This window comes from Sinohyriopsis cumingii, chromosome 2, assembly GCF_028554795.1.
Source record: "Sinohyriopsis cumingii isolate HCF-2022 chromosome 2, ASM2855479v2, whole genome shotgun sequence".
NCBI lineage: Eukaryota > Metazoa > Mollusca > Bivalvia > Unionida > Unionidae > Sinohyriopsis > Sinohyriopsis cumingii.
Window position 1 is genome coordinate 38,947,777 of NC_142962.1, and position 17,562 is coordinate 38,965,338.

Genomic DNA, 17,562 nt, shown 5'->3' on the forward strand with positions numbered 1-17,562 from the left:
ATTGCTTTATTGAAATGCCAAAAATGGGAACAAGTTATTGAAAATATTTCAGATTTAATATCATATATCTACTGTTAAGATTTATCTGATATTTTTAATGGGAACAGTTGGCTTCAGATTGAAAAGACTACATTATATTGTGTTTGAGCTCAAAACTTGAAAGCTAAGGACCCATTACACTTGCTACATAGAAGTATTATGCTTGTAAGTGTAAGGTCAGAGTCCTTCCAAACCTTCCCTGCTTTCCATAGCAGTAAGCAACTGTGAATGTATGATTCCGTCTAGATGGAATAATGTCAGTCCATTATGTGATACAGGTTCATCTCCCAGCCAGTGCTTGAACCCATCTACAACTGCTGGATAGACTTGAGCAAAAAATGCAAACAAGGATATTGCATGCTTGATAGCACACAACATCGATCAGGGCAGTCATCCCGATTGTGAGCCTACAACTAGGCCATGCTGACTTGGTAATGATTCTGTGCTAATTAGTCTTATTTTCCTGCAGATACTCCATCAGACACGGAAGATAACCCCAACCTGCCCAACTCCATCACCACCAAAGCTGATGTGGAGAAGGAGCCATCAAGATATGGACATGGACATCCCAATTTAGGGGAGGAATTAGCACACTCACCCACAACATCAAAGTGCTCATGTGATGCAGACTCTAGTGATATATCACCAGAACATATACAGCAAAAGCAGAAGAAGAAACCAAGACGATCAAAAAGTGCACTTGAATCTACTTCTTCGTGTAAGTCATATTCAGAGATGTCACTGCTTCCAAGGCCATCATTACCAACTAGGTATAAGATGGATTCAATAATAGATAAGGATAAAGGCGTCAAAATAGTTCGACCACAAAGTGAGCAGGTTATAAGCAGTACTAGAACTTGTAATACAAAGTTAGAAGGTAGTATAACTGAGGAAGAAAAAATTGAAAAACCTGTTGGAGTTGTTAGACCTAGATTAATGACTCCTTCTACCAAACAGATGGAGGAAATAAAACCAAAATATGTAAGTGCTAATGGTGCATCAGTTGACCTGCCTTCTAAGAAAGTGGAAGTACATGCTCATTCCAACATAAATTCAGAGTCTAGTCAACCAGAACTTGAGAGTGTTTCTTTGCGATCAAGCAGTAGTGATGCCTCGGGCTTAAGTCTTGGAGAGGTGTTTATAGATGATGAAATCATAGATGAAACAACAAAATCAAAACTGGAGAACATTCGTCCCAGTAGTGCTGATACTGCCAGGTCGAGGGCTGTGCTACAAGAGAAAGACAAAAGTGAAACACTAGGTTCATTGCCAGTCCTGACTTACAAAACAGAGAGTACACTCTCAAGTTCAAAACCAAAGGATTTGCCATTAATGCGTGTGAGCAAGTTTTTTAAGAAGTCTGGTGATGTAATGTCAGCCTCCAGTCACTCACAGCAAAGCAGCACAGTGGGACTAGACTGGCTCTTTTGTATGACTGATAGTGATTCATCAGGTAAAGATAAATGTCAAGTCAGCCTGTTTCATTTATTTCTTTTACTTTACTATATCTGAATGTGCCATCTTCTTAAGACGATTACTTAAAGAAAATATGAAAAATTAAAACCACACCCATTAAGTGTAGAACTTGCTGATACACGATCTCCATATGTAAAAAAAAATACCAGTTACTGAGTACTCCTCTTGCTTTGGAATACACTTTTTTGCATTTAGATTTTCTACTGAAGAGAAAATAGTTCCAAAATAATGAACAGTTTGTGAGCTTAAACAGTTTATTAAAATTTTATTAAATGATCACACTCCTGCTTCACAAACAAATTGGGCCAGACAAAGGACAGTTTAAAGGTTTATTTATTGTCCCCATTGGAGAGTTCCTTCCTTAAAGAAATGTGAAAATCTTCTTGGGACTCGACACTTTTTATACCCCTTGTACAGCAGTTGCAGGATATGGAAATTTACCATTATCCATCCAGATCAGCATCCATTTTGGTTTCTGAATGATTCTTAAGTTCTAGTGAACAGATTTCAATACAACTTGGCACACTTGGATGAACCTGTTGCTTTTGAACATTAGTAACTCCAAAATAGAGATCACATGCTAAAAATAGATTTTGCCTATTCATTCAGTTCTGAATAATAACTTGAGTTCTAGTTAACATGTTTAAAACAACTTGGTACATATGTTTCTCTTACCCCAAGAAAGAGTCCAATTGATTTGAGAAGTCTCTACTGCCAAGGTTACTGGTACTGAAAATAGATTTTTCCTATGCATTTAATTTTTGGTTGGTAAGTTATAGTGAACACATTTCAGTGCAATGTACCACATGTTAGTCCAGGGATGAATATTCTTTATTGGAAGTCAGTATCCCCTATTAATGCAAAGTAGAGTTGGCCATTGCATTTCATTTATGGGCAATAACTTCAGCACTACTCAACAAATTAATACAAAACTTTTTACATGTTTTTCACTCACCTCAAGAAAGACCCTTAGTGATTTCGGGATGTGTATCCTCGAGGTCAGAGTAACTGTTACTAAAAGTGCATCTTATCCTTTTGAACAAAATAAGCTACACATCTTTGCAGTTTGTGTTCTACAGCTGCAGAAATAGAAGGGTGTGCTGTAATGCCCTCCCCCACTCAAAAGGCCTGTCCCTCTGCCTCCATTTTGCACCAGTGTACCCTTTTAGTGTGGCCATTTGCCTCTGCAAAATCAGCATCTTCATAAACACTATATCATTTTTCACATGACTTGTTAGTTAAATTGGCTGCTTTTTATTTAAAATCACTTGCTGTGTTGATTGCTTCTTACATTGTGCTATGAGTAAACAAGTGGCATGTGCATGTCCTTGCCTGAGTAAATACTAAGTGGCATGTGCCTGTCCTTGCCTGAGTAAATACTAAGTGGCATGTGCCTGTCCTTGCCTGAGTAAATACTAAGTGGCATGTGCCTGTCCTTGCCTGAGTAAATACTAAGTGGCATGTGCCTGTCCTTGCCTGAGAAAACACCAAGTGGCATGTGCCTGTCCTTGCCTGAGAAAACACCAAGTGGCATGTGCATGTCCTTGCCTGAGTAAACCCTAAATGGCTTGTGCTTATCCTTGCCTGAGTAAACACCAAGTGGGATGTGTATGTCATTGCCTGAGCAAACACCAAGTGAAATGTGCTAAGTCTTTGCCTGAACTGAACATTATGTTCAAAGGACGTTCCCACAACTGTTCTGCATTGGTAGACTCAATCTTATTAAAGTTTACTAGCCCCAAAGATGACTTTGCTTGATTCTTCTGCCATATTAAATAATAGCTGTCAGGGCTTAACTATTTAGATCATAAGTCAAATTTGTTGTGGAAAAAAGTAAATGAATCTGTATTTATAAATCTGGGGTCATGCTACCAGGCAAAGTGAGCAAATAAGTTACCTTACAAATGTAAACTTTGCTTTTTTCTGCTATGAAAGTGATAACGACTTTGTCCTGTGATTTTTTAGAGGTACGTTGAGTGATTGCACTTTTTGAGATGCTCCCTCGCCTTAGCCAGGTTTGTTCCAGTGTTAAGTTGTAGCTCAAGGTGAAATATAGGCTTCGAGCCATCAGATAGCTGGTGTTGATGTCAATTGCACTGACAAACAAATTCTTGCACATTCATAGTCATGTGCTTTGATACCATGTTTTGATAGCTGGTTGACTATTAACTTTTTCTTGAGTAAGTTAACAACTATCACTGCTTGATTTCATGGAGTTATCCTTTGATGATAAACATACAAACTTTTGTTTCAAAACTTAAACAATAGTACGTAAATAGCAAATTTTTTTTTGAGAATACAGTTGGTAAAATGAATATTTTAACTGCCTGTGTACATTATTTCATTACAAAATCAGTTTGGAACTGTAAGTTGACCTGTCATGGGGAAATATGGGTAGACATCGTGTCTGGGAAGTACCACATTATTAGATTGTCTATTTTTGTAAACCAATGGGCCAGTATGTTCAGGAAAATATACAATTCATAGAAAGCCGAGTCTACACAATATGTTATTGAAGATTTAGCTTTTAATTGCTTAATGTTTCTAAAAGTTTGTAGACAAATATATCAAACCTATCAATGAACTGTTGTATCTGTAAAGTCAGTGATTACTTTAAGAAAACCACTTTCTAAAAATAGATACACTTGCATGTTGGCTGTGTCAATTTGGTTTGAAAGAAGGGCTTAGTTCATTCCTATACCAACTTTAATTCTTCAGTGTGTTATCTATGGTCAGTTATGGTAATGTTTTATTGGCAACAAAGATTAGGGTGAATAATATGATCTGAAAGACGTGCATTTGCTTTCATGTACATAGTACAGGTGTTTCAAACAAGTTTAGAAATCTTTTCAAGTCCCATTTGATAGTTGATTAAGCATTTTTACTTACATGCAATTACAGTACTGTAATCTATTTACTCAGTGAAATTTATTACAGTGTATTACTTCTGTTGTTTTCTTTCTGAGTTATACGAATATGATATTTTGTAAACACATACCAAATGTGTTTATAATATACAAACAACACAAAAGATTTTCTACTTGTAAAGAAATTATTGCTTAAAACCAATGTTAAATGCAAAAATTCATACTGGGAAAATAGAGGGCATAATTAAAATAAGAGAATGAAAACAATGCACGCGCACACACACACACACACTTCTTCCTGTTAAGCTTTCACTTCTTCCTGTTTTGTCCAAAATGAGAAGTCAATTCATCCTAAAATTCAAGTCTAGCTTGACTCCTGTAAATATTAGAATTTTATAGTGGTTGTTCAAGAGATTTATACCTTTGGTACAACCATGTTGTGTGAAAAATATGGACTTTTCCAATGTGATAATCAGAAAATAAAAGCTGCATAGCACAACAATTCAGTAACCCCTGTTCTGTCAACCAATAATCATTCCAGGAAAGCATTTTTAATTAAATTTCTTTTCAAAATCTCTGTTGTTGCTTTTTATCACCATCTTCCATATTAACTGATACATAACCAGAGAAGGCCCCGAGTGGCCGAGTGGTCTAACGCGCTCTCCGTTACGGATCACTGCCATCTCACCTCTGTCTGCGTGGGTTCAAGTCTCAGATTCAGCCAATGTGGATATGTGAGAAAGCTTGCCAGTAGCTTCTCGTGGGTCGGTGGTTCTTTCCGGGGTTTTCTCAGTTTGTTCCTCCACCATTAATACTGGCCGCCATATATAGCCTATCGTGTGCTGAAAAATGGCGTTAAACCCTACAACAACAACAACAACAACAACAACAACATAACCAGAGGTCATGCTAATATTTTAAAACTAGGAGATTGTTCGGATCTTACCTTTCGGTAAATGGTGAAATCCAAGACTATCCAAATGCAAATGGCACTGCCAGACCATTCTTGTGCAGATGTCAAACTCGGCGAACAGTTGTTGCCTTTTCTCCACTATGTCACAAACCGAATGAAGTGTGTTGAGCTGTTTTGAAAATTGAACTATTCTTGATTATGACTGGTTGAAGTTGGAAATTAGCAGACACAATTAGGATAAACTAGCAGGGTTGGAACTACTGAGGCATGTGGACTCGTGTCTTCCCTTGTGCTATATTGTTACAGGTTAGACTCCAAATTTTCTTTGTATCAAACCCCTGTGCTTCTTTACACCACTGACATATAACAATTGTTTGTCCATCAAAGTGAGAGTGAATTATGTCAGGCCAAGGAAACGTCATACTCCATGCACTAAGCTAAGCACAGGGCTCAAAATTAGCGGTAGTCCACTAGCCCAAGGCTAGCAGATATCCCGTCGGACTAGTAACTTTCATAATGTTAATATTCTGATGGGCTAGAAAGTTTCGGTTATCAATAGTCAGCGTTTGTTTATGCCTTTCCCTAATAAAGACTTGACTTAGCAGATGTTCTGTAGAATCAAAGCAGTGGCCATTGTAAACACAGTCAAAAATATTAGCATGAGAAGATGAAGTCAATTTCTGCCTTGGTAAGGTGCGTTTCCATAACAAGAATCCATCAGATTTTGTGCATTTCACTTAACAGCGCAAATTATGGTCCCAACATTAACAACGGAAGTTTGGTAATTGATCCTAATTAATCTGATAATGAATTAAATGAAAAAATGATGTGGTGTCACAATTTATTCACACAACCACAGTAACAAACTTCAAAGCGGTATACCACACAATAGAACACAGCAAAAACTATTCAAAGAAATTAGTTTGCACGTTTGTTTGTTTAAGGTTCTTTTTTTTTTTGCTCACTACCTAAACGCTCCAACAGTCACAAACAGGAAACTATATATTTTACATTTCCATCGAAATAATTATAAGAATAAGATCAATTTATTACGATTACGTTATTGACACATCCTTTCCATACAACTACTTTTTCTATGATGATAAGAATAGTTTTTATATTTTACCCTTAACAAAAATGAACAAATAATTGAATATACGTGGAGATATCCAAGCAGAATGCCGTACATTTGTTGGGAATTAAAATCTCTGAGCATGGGCAACTAAGATTTGAAAATTTTCCACCTTATTATTAATTTCAATAATACATTGAGGTTCGATTAATTAGGAACATTTACCAAACTTACGACTTAATGATGCCGTAATTGAATCTGTTAAATACAACGCGCCAAGTGTCAGATGGCTTCGTTTGATGGGAACACACCTTTTCCAAGCTGAAACTAACACTATCTTCTGATACTAATATTTTATAACAGTGTTTACAATAGCCACTGCTTTGATCATGCAGAACATTCGCTGAAGTTAAGTCTTTGTTAGGGAGAGTCCATTTAATTGTGGGAGGGGGCAAAGACACATGTTTTGAAACGTGTTTCTTGCTCTGACTTTCTTATATAAAGGACACTGTTCCATTCCTTTTCTTGCTTTAAATAATTCATGTCAGCTATACTATAACATCTCGTATTTCAAAACAAGGCACAATTCCCTCCTTATAAGACAGGCAAAATGTGGAATTTGATAGAAGGTGTTCAGCCACCAGAAAAGAAAAGCAAAAGTTTAATGAGAATGATGAGAACTAATTCTTATGATAGGGAAAAGCGTAATAGAAAGTTTCAGAAGAAATGGACAAAAGACAGGGAATGGCTGAATTGTGATGAGGAAAGGAGCGTTATGTGGTGTAACTGGTGTATGCAGTTCGCAAAAATAAACACACAGAAAACATTCAGTTTTGTTGGGGTTTTTCGAACTTTAAAATTGAATCAGTAAACGTACATGAAAGCTGTGTGACATTGTTTTGTGGACAGGACTAGTAAAGATTTGACAGGACTAGTAAATTTCTCAATATACTAGTCCTTCTGGCTACAAAGAAATTTGTGTTAAATATGAGCCCTGAAGTATCACACATAGTGTTCCATGTGAAATATCAGTTCTAGCAACTTTTAGCACTCTGTTGAATCTCATTACAATCTTCAACAATTTGCCCCAAAATAATTATCCAAATTTGCAGACATTATTTTGTCTAACTCTCAACATGTCTTGATTTTGAGGTCACATGCACTGCTTATTCGGCTACACTTGGAAATGAACACAATAATGAAAGGTAAAGTTGTTCATTTCAGTGGATCATCATGAAACATGGGAAGAATTATGGCCATCGTCTGAAGATTGATTAATCATTATTATGCTCCTGCATTTTTTATTAGAAGTATTTCTGTTTTTTACATGGAGGCTGAAGTTGTGATGCATGACTGAATCTTGTGGACACAACTAGTCACACAGTTTCACTGGATCACAGTGAACCTTGTTGACATGGGAAGAATTATGGCCATCATCAGAAGATGTGCATATTGATAAATCATTGTGCTCCTGCAATTTTTGTTAGAAGTATTTCTCTTTTTATATGGAGACTGAAGTTGTGATGTAACTAGTGAAACCATGTGGCTAGTTGTGTCCACTAGATTCAGTATCTTGTGGACACAGCTAGTTACATAGTTTTGGTGAATCGCAATGAAACTTGTTCGTGTTCATTTGAAATATGCATACTGGCAAATCACGGGACCCAGAATCAAAGCTAATCCACTAACTTGAGATTTGTGATTTTTGCAATTCTTCATTAAAACTCCAGTCATCACTAATCCATTTGAGTAGTGATAGTTTATGCCAGTCACTTTCATGGCAGTTAACAGGTGATTTTATGTTGGATGTATAAAATAAAATGTGAGATGCCATACCCTTTTAGAGTTACTTGATCTATTGTATTAATTGAATAGCAACATTCTACATAGTAATCACTGTGACATTGCATGTCTTATTTAACTTAATAATTATCATGGATGAAAACCCATGATTGATCGCATTCATAAGCAGTCACCTATCAGATTCCCACAATGCACTGTATCGTATCACAGAAAACATTTTAGAAAAGATCAAACAGTCTAGTTCAGAATTCATCTTCTTTTTGTGTGTGTACCCTTAGACACAAATTCCTTTGAGGGCCACTACTCCATCACCTCCAGTACCCTGACAAATGATGACAGCACCACAATTGACACTACACCTGAGCATATAACGAGATATCACATATTGCCAGGCAGTGAGAACATCACTTCTGCCAGCAGCCCCAGTACAGATGAGCTTGAAGAGATGAAAAAACAAGGAGCCATTCCAAAACATTTTAATCGACCACTTCCTCCACTTCCAGAATCTTCAGTACCTAAAAATGGTAAGATTGTCAAAATGAAATTTTGTTGTATGCATCCGGCTTTTAGGTATTCACAGTTGGTAAAGACTTGTTCTGTGGTATACTAGCTGTGTATTTAGGGAACAGATCATAGTAATTTTAAAAAAAAATCTAAATGTGATTGTGTTTTATCAACATCTTTATTATCATAGTCTCCATAACACTGTATAAAATCAGTTAACTTGTTAGTAGGAAACAGGGTGTCAAAAAAATTTAGGAGCTAAAATCTATAGGTACAAAATTTACACACACCTCACACTTCTTTTTCATGACTATTATGGTTTTGTAAGATAAACCTGTGTTAGTATGTTGTGTGGTTTGGGGTTGTATTTCATCTGTTCATTAAGCATTTATCTATATCATTTATAGACATTTATTTATATTTATTGCAGCACTTGAGTTGGTTCATTGAAATGGCCTTTCTTTTATCTGTCCAGCATATTTCAAATGAATTTCTGATGTTTGACACTTGTAAAACCTCATGGAATAACACAACCCTACCTCCTTTTGCCATCTTTAATTACTGGGTTTCATCAGCATATAGTGGCTGTTTCATCAGTATGAGTGTGTGTGTGTGTGTGTGTGTGTGTGTGTGTGTGTGACTTGGATTTTTAATGTAGCTTTAAATAAATTTCAGTCACATTGCTACAATCTCTGCATTGTGGCAGTTTATAGTGATGTGTAGCAATGGAAAAGCATCATGCCGCAGACATGTAGCATGATGTCCCACCAGTCAGATTATCCTGACACCAGGCCGACCACTCCTAACACTCATCTCTTAATGCTGAGTGCCAAGCGAGGCAGCTGTTAGTACCATTTTTGTAAGTCTTTGGTATGACTTGGCTGGGGATTGAACCCACAACCTCCCACATCCAAGGTGGACACTCTAACCACTAGTCCACCAGAGCGGTCTCCATCAGTATAAAAAAACCAAACAAATTTAACTTTGCTCATTTGAAATTAGTGTTTTGAATGGAGCATCTGTGGATTGTCATGTGACTTTCACATGATAACATCATCTGCATGGTAAGGTGGAGTGTATTCAGATATGATGTACGTCTGTCTGTTTCAGATTTTATTTCTGCACAATAACTTGAGTTCTCCACCATCTAGTTACCAACTTTGTTGATGGCTTGCACTCGAGGCAAGGTAGAACCATTACATTTTGGGGGTTGAAATGTCAAAGTAAAAGGTCACTGTGACAAAGAAGAAAAGTGGTATCTGTAAAAAAGTTAAAGTATCTACACAGAGGACTATTAAACACAGAGTAGGTGCTTGATGTGCCATATGAAAGTACTTTCACTGCAGTTAGCTTGGGTTTTTTGCATCTTGTGTACATACTATTTCCCTGGAGTTGTGAAACTTAGTGATGGGGTTTATCTTGAGGAGCACTACACCTTTATCATGAAATAGGACACAGATATTTCATGTTTTGCTGACTTTGGTTAAATTTTGTCTTTTAAGATTTATTCTAGAGTTCTGTTCATGGTAGAAAAATAAAACTCGATGATTGTATGCTTCTCTATTAGTACTATGCCTAAGGTTCCTGCGTGTGTCTGGAATTCTGGAAAAAGTCTAAAATTTAAAAATTGCTTCTCCAGGTCTTGAAAATCTTGAAAATTTCTGGAAGAATGAAAAATATCTATAAAAAAATCTTCACAAAGTCTAACATTTTCATTATTACATCCATCTTAGAAACTCTGGATGCTCTTTTACATTTGGGAGACAATTTAGTATATGAATTTGGAACTCTTTGGGAGGTTTGGAATTATTTTTTTTGGTCTGGAAAAGATATGGCAAAGGGTTGGAATCATATTTTAAATTTGTGGCATGAACCCTGCACATTGTTAAAACAAGGTAGCTCACAAGGACCTATATTTTACATTTTATTACATTTATCTAGGAAATACATGGGGTTTTGCACCGTTTATTCATTGTTATGTATATCTATATTTTTTTGTAACACCTGGTGCATGTTTTTATTTAAGTTTTGTAATATTTATTCTTGGCTGTAGATTGCACTGAATGTCTTTAGTTACAGTTTGCATTGTGACCTGAATTTTTATAGAGTATAAAATTACATATGATGTATAAGTAGATGCTTATGCATATGTTGATAATTAATAATAATCTTAATAATAAGACAGTGGTACCTTTGGATTAATTTCTCATCGGCTGATGGGGTTTCAGTGTTTATAGAAAAATTCAGTAACTTCCCATTGGTTGGGCAAGGTCACATGAATCGGCACATTTGAGGCAATATGAGAAGAAAGATCCATTTTGTCAGGTATATTGTGAAATATAGTCGCAATAGAATGTGTATATGAGGGAAGAACTGAGTCGTCAGATTAATTCAGAGTTTGGAGTCATCCCCATTTCTTGTGTTCCTGTTGTAAGTCTGCAGATGTTGTTTTATGTTGTACTTAGATATTATTCAGGAGGAAAAACATTTATTTGGACTGTTGAGTGGAAATATAATGTGCTCATATTTTGGACTATAATATTATTCTGGAGCTATTGTGAATTATTCAGAGGAGTTCTGGACGATGCCATCTTGACGTCATGATTCTTGATGGACCATTACTTTTCAGTTTTTAAATTTATACAGAACTTTTCATTCATTAAGGACTTTCATAGAACTTTATCAGAATTATTCTGGATTCACTTCATAAATTAATACTGTAAGTTCATCTCACATTTTCATTTGTAACTTTGATAATTAAATTCTTTGTTAAGTTTGACAAAACTTGTTGGTTTTGTTTCTGCTTCTTAGGTTATGGCCATAGTCATAACAGCTTCCTGTTATACCTTGAATCATGGAACTTGGTGATTGGATGCATCTTGATGAGTACTACACCCTCATCACAGAAGTAATTCACTGTGATCCATATTTCATGTTTCACAGACTTGGGTTTAATTTGTGCTTTAACTGTATTTCTAAAGCTATGTTCATGCATGAGTCATCAAACTAGAGTGATTGTATGTATCTGTATTATTACCAGACATTACAACAGAAGGAGGTCACTGACATATTTTTCAATTTTTTTGTCTTAGATTATGTTTTTTTATTTAGGTCATGACAAGACAGGTTCATGTCACACAATATGCATACTGAATCATGTAACTTGGTCAGGGGATGCATCAGCACAAAAACAGGTCAATGTGGCTCATATTTCATGCATCAATTACATTGGATTAATTTTGTTTTATCTGTTGATACTAGAATCATTGAACTAGGTTACTAGATGATTGTACTTTTTTTGACCACACCTGTAGAGAAAAGGTCACTGTGCTCTACATTTTATATTTTACTGGGTTACAGTAGATAAATATGTCTTGCATTTAACTGGTGTTCACATAAGTTTTTTGCATCCTATCTGCGATCATGAAAATTGGTGAGAGGATACATCTTGGTGAGTGAGCACTACTCCATCATTGCTGAAATACATCATTAAGCTCCATATTTTACACTTCACTGACTTTGCTTTAATTTTGTGTTCATTTCTCAGGCATGTTTCATGCTAGAATTATGAAGTTGATGATGGTGTGAATCCTTGTCAGTACCAAATCCTTGCTGGCTGTGTTTTTTTAAATATAGTTTTTGATGTGCTGTTTGCATACTTACCTACCTAGGATCATGATATTGGATGAGACATTGCATCTTATAAGTTTTATACTCTTACTGCAGAAAGAGTTCAGTGACCAATCTTTCATGCTTCAGTGACTATTGTGTTAAAAGTTCATTTATTTGGTGCTAATTTTGCTTGAATCCTGAAACTATGAAACCTGATTGTTAGATGGATCTCTTCTACACCATTACAACAAAAGAATGTCTTGTTAGCTACAATTTATGCTTTACTGACATAGATTTTTTATTTGTGTGTGTGTCTTTTGGATTTTTAACGTAGCTTTAAAAAAATTTCAGTCATATCACTATGATGTCAGCATTGCGGCAGTTTATAGTGATGTCTAGCACTGTGGTATCATGCCGCAAACATGTAGCATGCTGCCCCACCCAGTCACATTATCCTGACACCAGGCCGACCAGTACTAACACTAACCTCTTATTGCTGAGCACCAAGTGAGGCAGCTGTTAGTAACATTTTGTAAGTCTTTGGTATGACTTGGCCAGGGATCAAACCCATGACCCCCTGCATCTGAGGTGGACACTCTAACCATTAGTCCACCAGAGCTGTCTGGTTCATTATTTGCATTTAATTCTTGACCACATAGATTTTTACACCCTAATCTACACACAAGGCCTTTACTGATCAGTACAGCTGGAAGGTAGAATAAATATGTATATGTATTGATAAACTTCGAACATTAATGACTATACATTGTTTATTTTGATAGGTAACCCTCGGCAGGCTAACTTTGTGTTACACATGTGAATGAGTATTTGAACTAGATGAGAGGACAACATGATTCTCATGTGAGGCATCTGCTGTAGTGGCTAATCAAAATAATTACAGAAGCACTAATTATGCTTTTACTGGCTGCCTTGCAAAGTTACTCAAAGCCTGTCACTTTCACCCAGTAAAATTTGTCTTCTTGAGGTGGATAGATTAATAGCTTATGAACCAGGCTTTTAAGAACACTGGTTTGAACAAAAAGATAAAATTAAACTCTGGTGTTTTATCCACTCACTATAGTACCTACACTTTAATAACAAAGAGAAAATAATCTTTTTTATATTTTATTTCTTTCATGCCTGGTCACAATATATATGGTTCAACAGCAAGTCACCACAGTACTGGCTGTATATTGCTGACTAGAAGTCAATTTAACAAAAAATAAAGATATGTGTAACATATTGTGAAAGAAAATCCATACTTAGAAATGGGGCCAACATTTTGTTGTCAGGATTGCTTTTCTGAATATATTTTCTGCATGAAAATGTTTAGAGTGGCTGCTGGAGGACTATCTTTTATGCAGGTAAGACATATAATTGTTGATTATTTTCTAAATTGGACTACAGACTCATAGACATTATGGTCTAGGATTCGGGATGAAGTAGAGGAGGGGGTATATTTACATTAGCAAAGTTCTGACTATTTCTGATACCATTTTCTTTATTCCATTCTTTATTTTACTTATGTTTTATTATTCAGAACATTCACCTATTTAAAATTATGACATTTTTTGCATCATCATCTTGCTCATTAGGCCACAAGCCTGGTATGACCTTTTTGCTAGGTACTGCTTATGCAATATACCTGCCCAATCCCCCTCTCCTAATACAGCAGTGTTTTGAAAAAACACGATTTTTCTGTGAAAACAGTAAGCACTCCTGCTTATAGCCCATGTAAAACTATCCTTGGGGCAGTTTATACAGCTGATTATCGTAAGCTCAGTTAGAATGCAGTCAGAGGTAAACAACCACCATTTCACAGATTACTTAACTGGCACAGAATAGTTAGGATGATAAATTGGAAAGTCATCAAGCTAATTTGCATAGGTAAAGTACTCTAAGTGGAGATGCCATGGATGCAGGAAGTCATTGGATCGAACCCTGGCCAAGTCATACCAAAGACTTATTAAAAAATGGTACTAACAGCTTCCTTGCTAGGAGCTCAGCATTAAGAGGTTAGTGTTAGGACTGGTTGTCCTGAAACTGTGACTGGGTGAGACATCATATTACATGTTTGCGGCATGATGCCCCAGTACTAGATATTGTAAACTGCCACACTGTAGACCTTTTAGCAATATGAAATTTTTTAAAGCTACATTGAAAATCCAAAACACACACACACACGCAAAGTGGATTTACCGAGTTGATTTGAAGTTAGTTAAAGAGATGTGTGTTGAAGAACAAAAGTTATTACACATTTCTGCCTTGAATGAGAATATTTAAGCCATCTTTATTAAAAGTATTGTTATGTTTGTGATCAGTAGCAAAAAATTTTAAAGTCAGATTTTACTTTATATACAAAAAAACAAAATACGTTACAGTAGTGTACAAGTGTGTTTCATTTTTTGAGGTAAAATGTTGAAATGCAGCTGTGATTCAGGAATGGATAAGCCAGCCTGGCACAGCTAAATTTCAGAACACTGGACAGAGTTCTTCATTGTAAAATGCAGCATCAGGGAGGGGGCATTTTATTATTTGCAGATATTTACATATGCCATGTTGACATTAATCTTTATGGAGTGCATGACATGCATTTACATAGCAACACTAGCCATTGTTTGACACTCCTTCACAGCAAGATCATCTTTACTTTACTGAGAAAATTCAACATGGTCTCCTGGAAAGATTGAAAAGCAGTATCATCCTGTCTCTAATCAGTGCAAAGTTGAACACAAATAACACTTACATTACCTTCAAACCCCCTACTGAACTATTGAAAACAGCAAACTGTGTCAAATTAAGATTATTCCAGTCCACTGGATTTTAAAGCTGAATTTGTTGTGATTATGTGAGTGTGGGTACATTGATTTGTATGGAGGTGATATTGGAAAATAATGAGTCTGCCAATTATTTTTTGTTTGTAAGTGTATTAGAAATAGGATATTCTATTTTATTTGGTTCAGATTAAACTTTCTTAAGGTTTGTATGAAAGGGTAACTTAATTTCAACTGATTATACGTCTTTTGGGGTCACATGCATGACCCTCCCTCTCCATGGGAACTCAGAACACACTTAAGTCCACAAGACCTCCTAAGCACTGTCCTGCGATGTGGTATGAGACAGCAGTTGTAGTGTATCATCTCACCTGGCCAGTATCTTTTAGCAGTAGGTATTTTCAGCTACTTCACAAAAACTTAATGACCAATGTCAACCAAACTTGGCACGGAGCATCCTGGCATAAAAGCCTTTCAAGTTTTATAAAACATGCCAACACACTGTTAGATAAGGCCTGAACAGATATTTCTCTCCGTCTCTCAAATATACTGGCTCTAATCAATTAAAGCATTTCTTGTGCATGTTATACTGGAATTATACAAGCATATCTTATGTTATGTGTATAGGCTGAAATAAACAGTAACACAAGAAATAGTGAAAACAACAAGCTTTGAAAAATATAACAAATAATTTATTTCCCTGGAAAAATACTGTAAAAATGAAAAAAATATGAGAACTTAAGGTTTCCAGAATTAGATCCAAAAATAATACAAGAATAATCCACGAATAAAATTTTTGAAGTCCTAATATTGAAATGTTCTAAGGATTCCAAGTTTGAGTCCCGACAAAGAATCAAGATGGAAGGTGATGACGTATGCTGTAGCCTGTACTGTGTTTATGTCTACAGTTCCTCATACAAACACAATAATTTATCCTCTGGTCTTGGAAATCCAAATAAAATTTTCAGCAAATGTCTATGTTCAAGAATTCTGTATAAATACAATAATATTTCCAGAGAAACGAATTAATCTTTTAGAGTCCAAATAATCTGAAAGAAAATTAACATATAACTCAAAACTCCAAAATTTAAATACTTAAATACTGGTCACAACAGAAGAAATTAACTTGACACTGACATCAAGTGTTTAAAAGCCCCAGACTCTGAGATCTCTCTCTCTAAACATCACTATTAATACTAAGTATTTTGCAATTTTGGAAATGCCTAATTGCGAAATAGAGGATGACGAGATCATGTTTACATGTAAAAGTCACATAACTCCTGTATGTCCTTGATAAGAACCACTCATTTTACTCCTAGAAAAAAGTTGTTTACTTGACCCTCAATCAAGGCCAGAAACTAAGTCAAAAATAGAAACATGTGTTTCTGTTATTAGGTATCTAAGGAAAACTCAGGTCAAACTGAATTTTCTGGAAAATATCAAATTCCTGGTAAACAAAATTACATTATATTGACATGTAAAGAAAATAAAAAGACTCCAAAACCCACAAACAATCAAATCAAATCAAACACGACTGAAATCTAATATAAATTAAATCAAATGTAACAATATGCAAGTACTAATATCATAGAAATAGTTTTATTATTATTATTATTACTATTTATTTATTTATCTATTTATTTTATTTCCAACCCAGGAATTGCTTTTTTCTTGTTTAGTATTTTTAGCAGCTTTATTGAATTCTGTACAGTTGTCACTTTAGATTGTTAAAGTGAATGTGTTTCACAAATATAGTCACACAATATTGTCTTCATTATCTATGCAGTCTTTTTCCTTCATTTTGTTCTTCTTACTCTGCATCTCTCCATTATTCTACTTTTGACAGTGGCAGACTACATTTTTTAAAGTGCTCTTTTGAGTTAAAGCATGAGGTAAAGTCCATCATTTATGTTAAATCATTCTTTATGTGATGGCTTTATCTATAATTTCACACAGGATATGCATTGAAATGTCCCTCACTAGAGCTAGAATTGTACCTTCTAACAAACAATTGAAATGTAATGATTCAGTCTTATTACAGTGTGTAAAGATGTTGTTACAGTATTATTGACTTGATTTCACCTTGTGAAATGCCTATGTTAAAGTGTTGAATTGCTTTTGCTCTAAGCCAGCGCTAATAATATGGTAAAGTTAATCTATTGTGTACTAATTTTGCTGATGTAGTGGTATCATCTAATGGGTACTTCTATTTTGCATGTTTTGTTTCTCATAATGGGTACCAATGCTTTTGCTGATTTTGTTTTTTATTCTGATTGTTAATACCTTTGCTTATCTAGTGGTTTCATCTGATGGGTAATACTTTTACTGATCTAGTGGTCTCATTTAATGGGTAATACATTTACTGATGTATCGGTCTCATCTAATGGGTAATACTTTTACTGATGTAGTGGTCTCATCTAATGGGTAATACTTTTACTGATCTAGTAGTCTCATTTAATGGGTAATACATTTACTGATCTAGTGGTCTCATCTGATGGGTAA

General features: G+C 35.4%; 1 protein-coding gene across 5 annotated transcripts in view; it reads left to right on the plus strand.

Moving 5' to 3' along the window:
• LOC149804684 (pecanex-like protein 1) overlaps nt 1-17,562 on the plus strand; it is a 160,589-nt gene that overhangs the window by 12,877 nt on the left and 130,150 nt on the right. For 3 of the 5 annotated variants that reach the window (XM_089943005.1, XM_089943014.1, XM_089943022.1), the window contains 2 exons: nt 509-1,492; nt 8,449-8,694. In XM_089943005.1, coding sequence (XP_089799131.1) covers nt 509-1,492; nt 8,449-8,694 — 1,230 coding nt within the window. The remainder of the gene's footprint in view (nt 1-508; nt 1,493-8,448; nt 8,695-17,562) is intronic. The other 2 variants (XM_089943031.1, XM_089943037.1) reach the window with 1 other exon arrangement.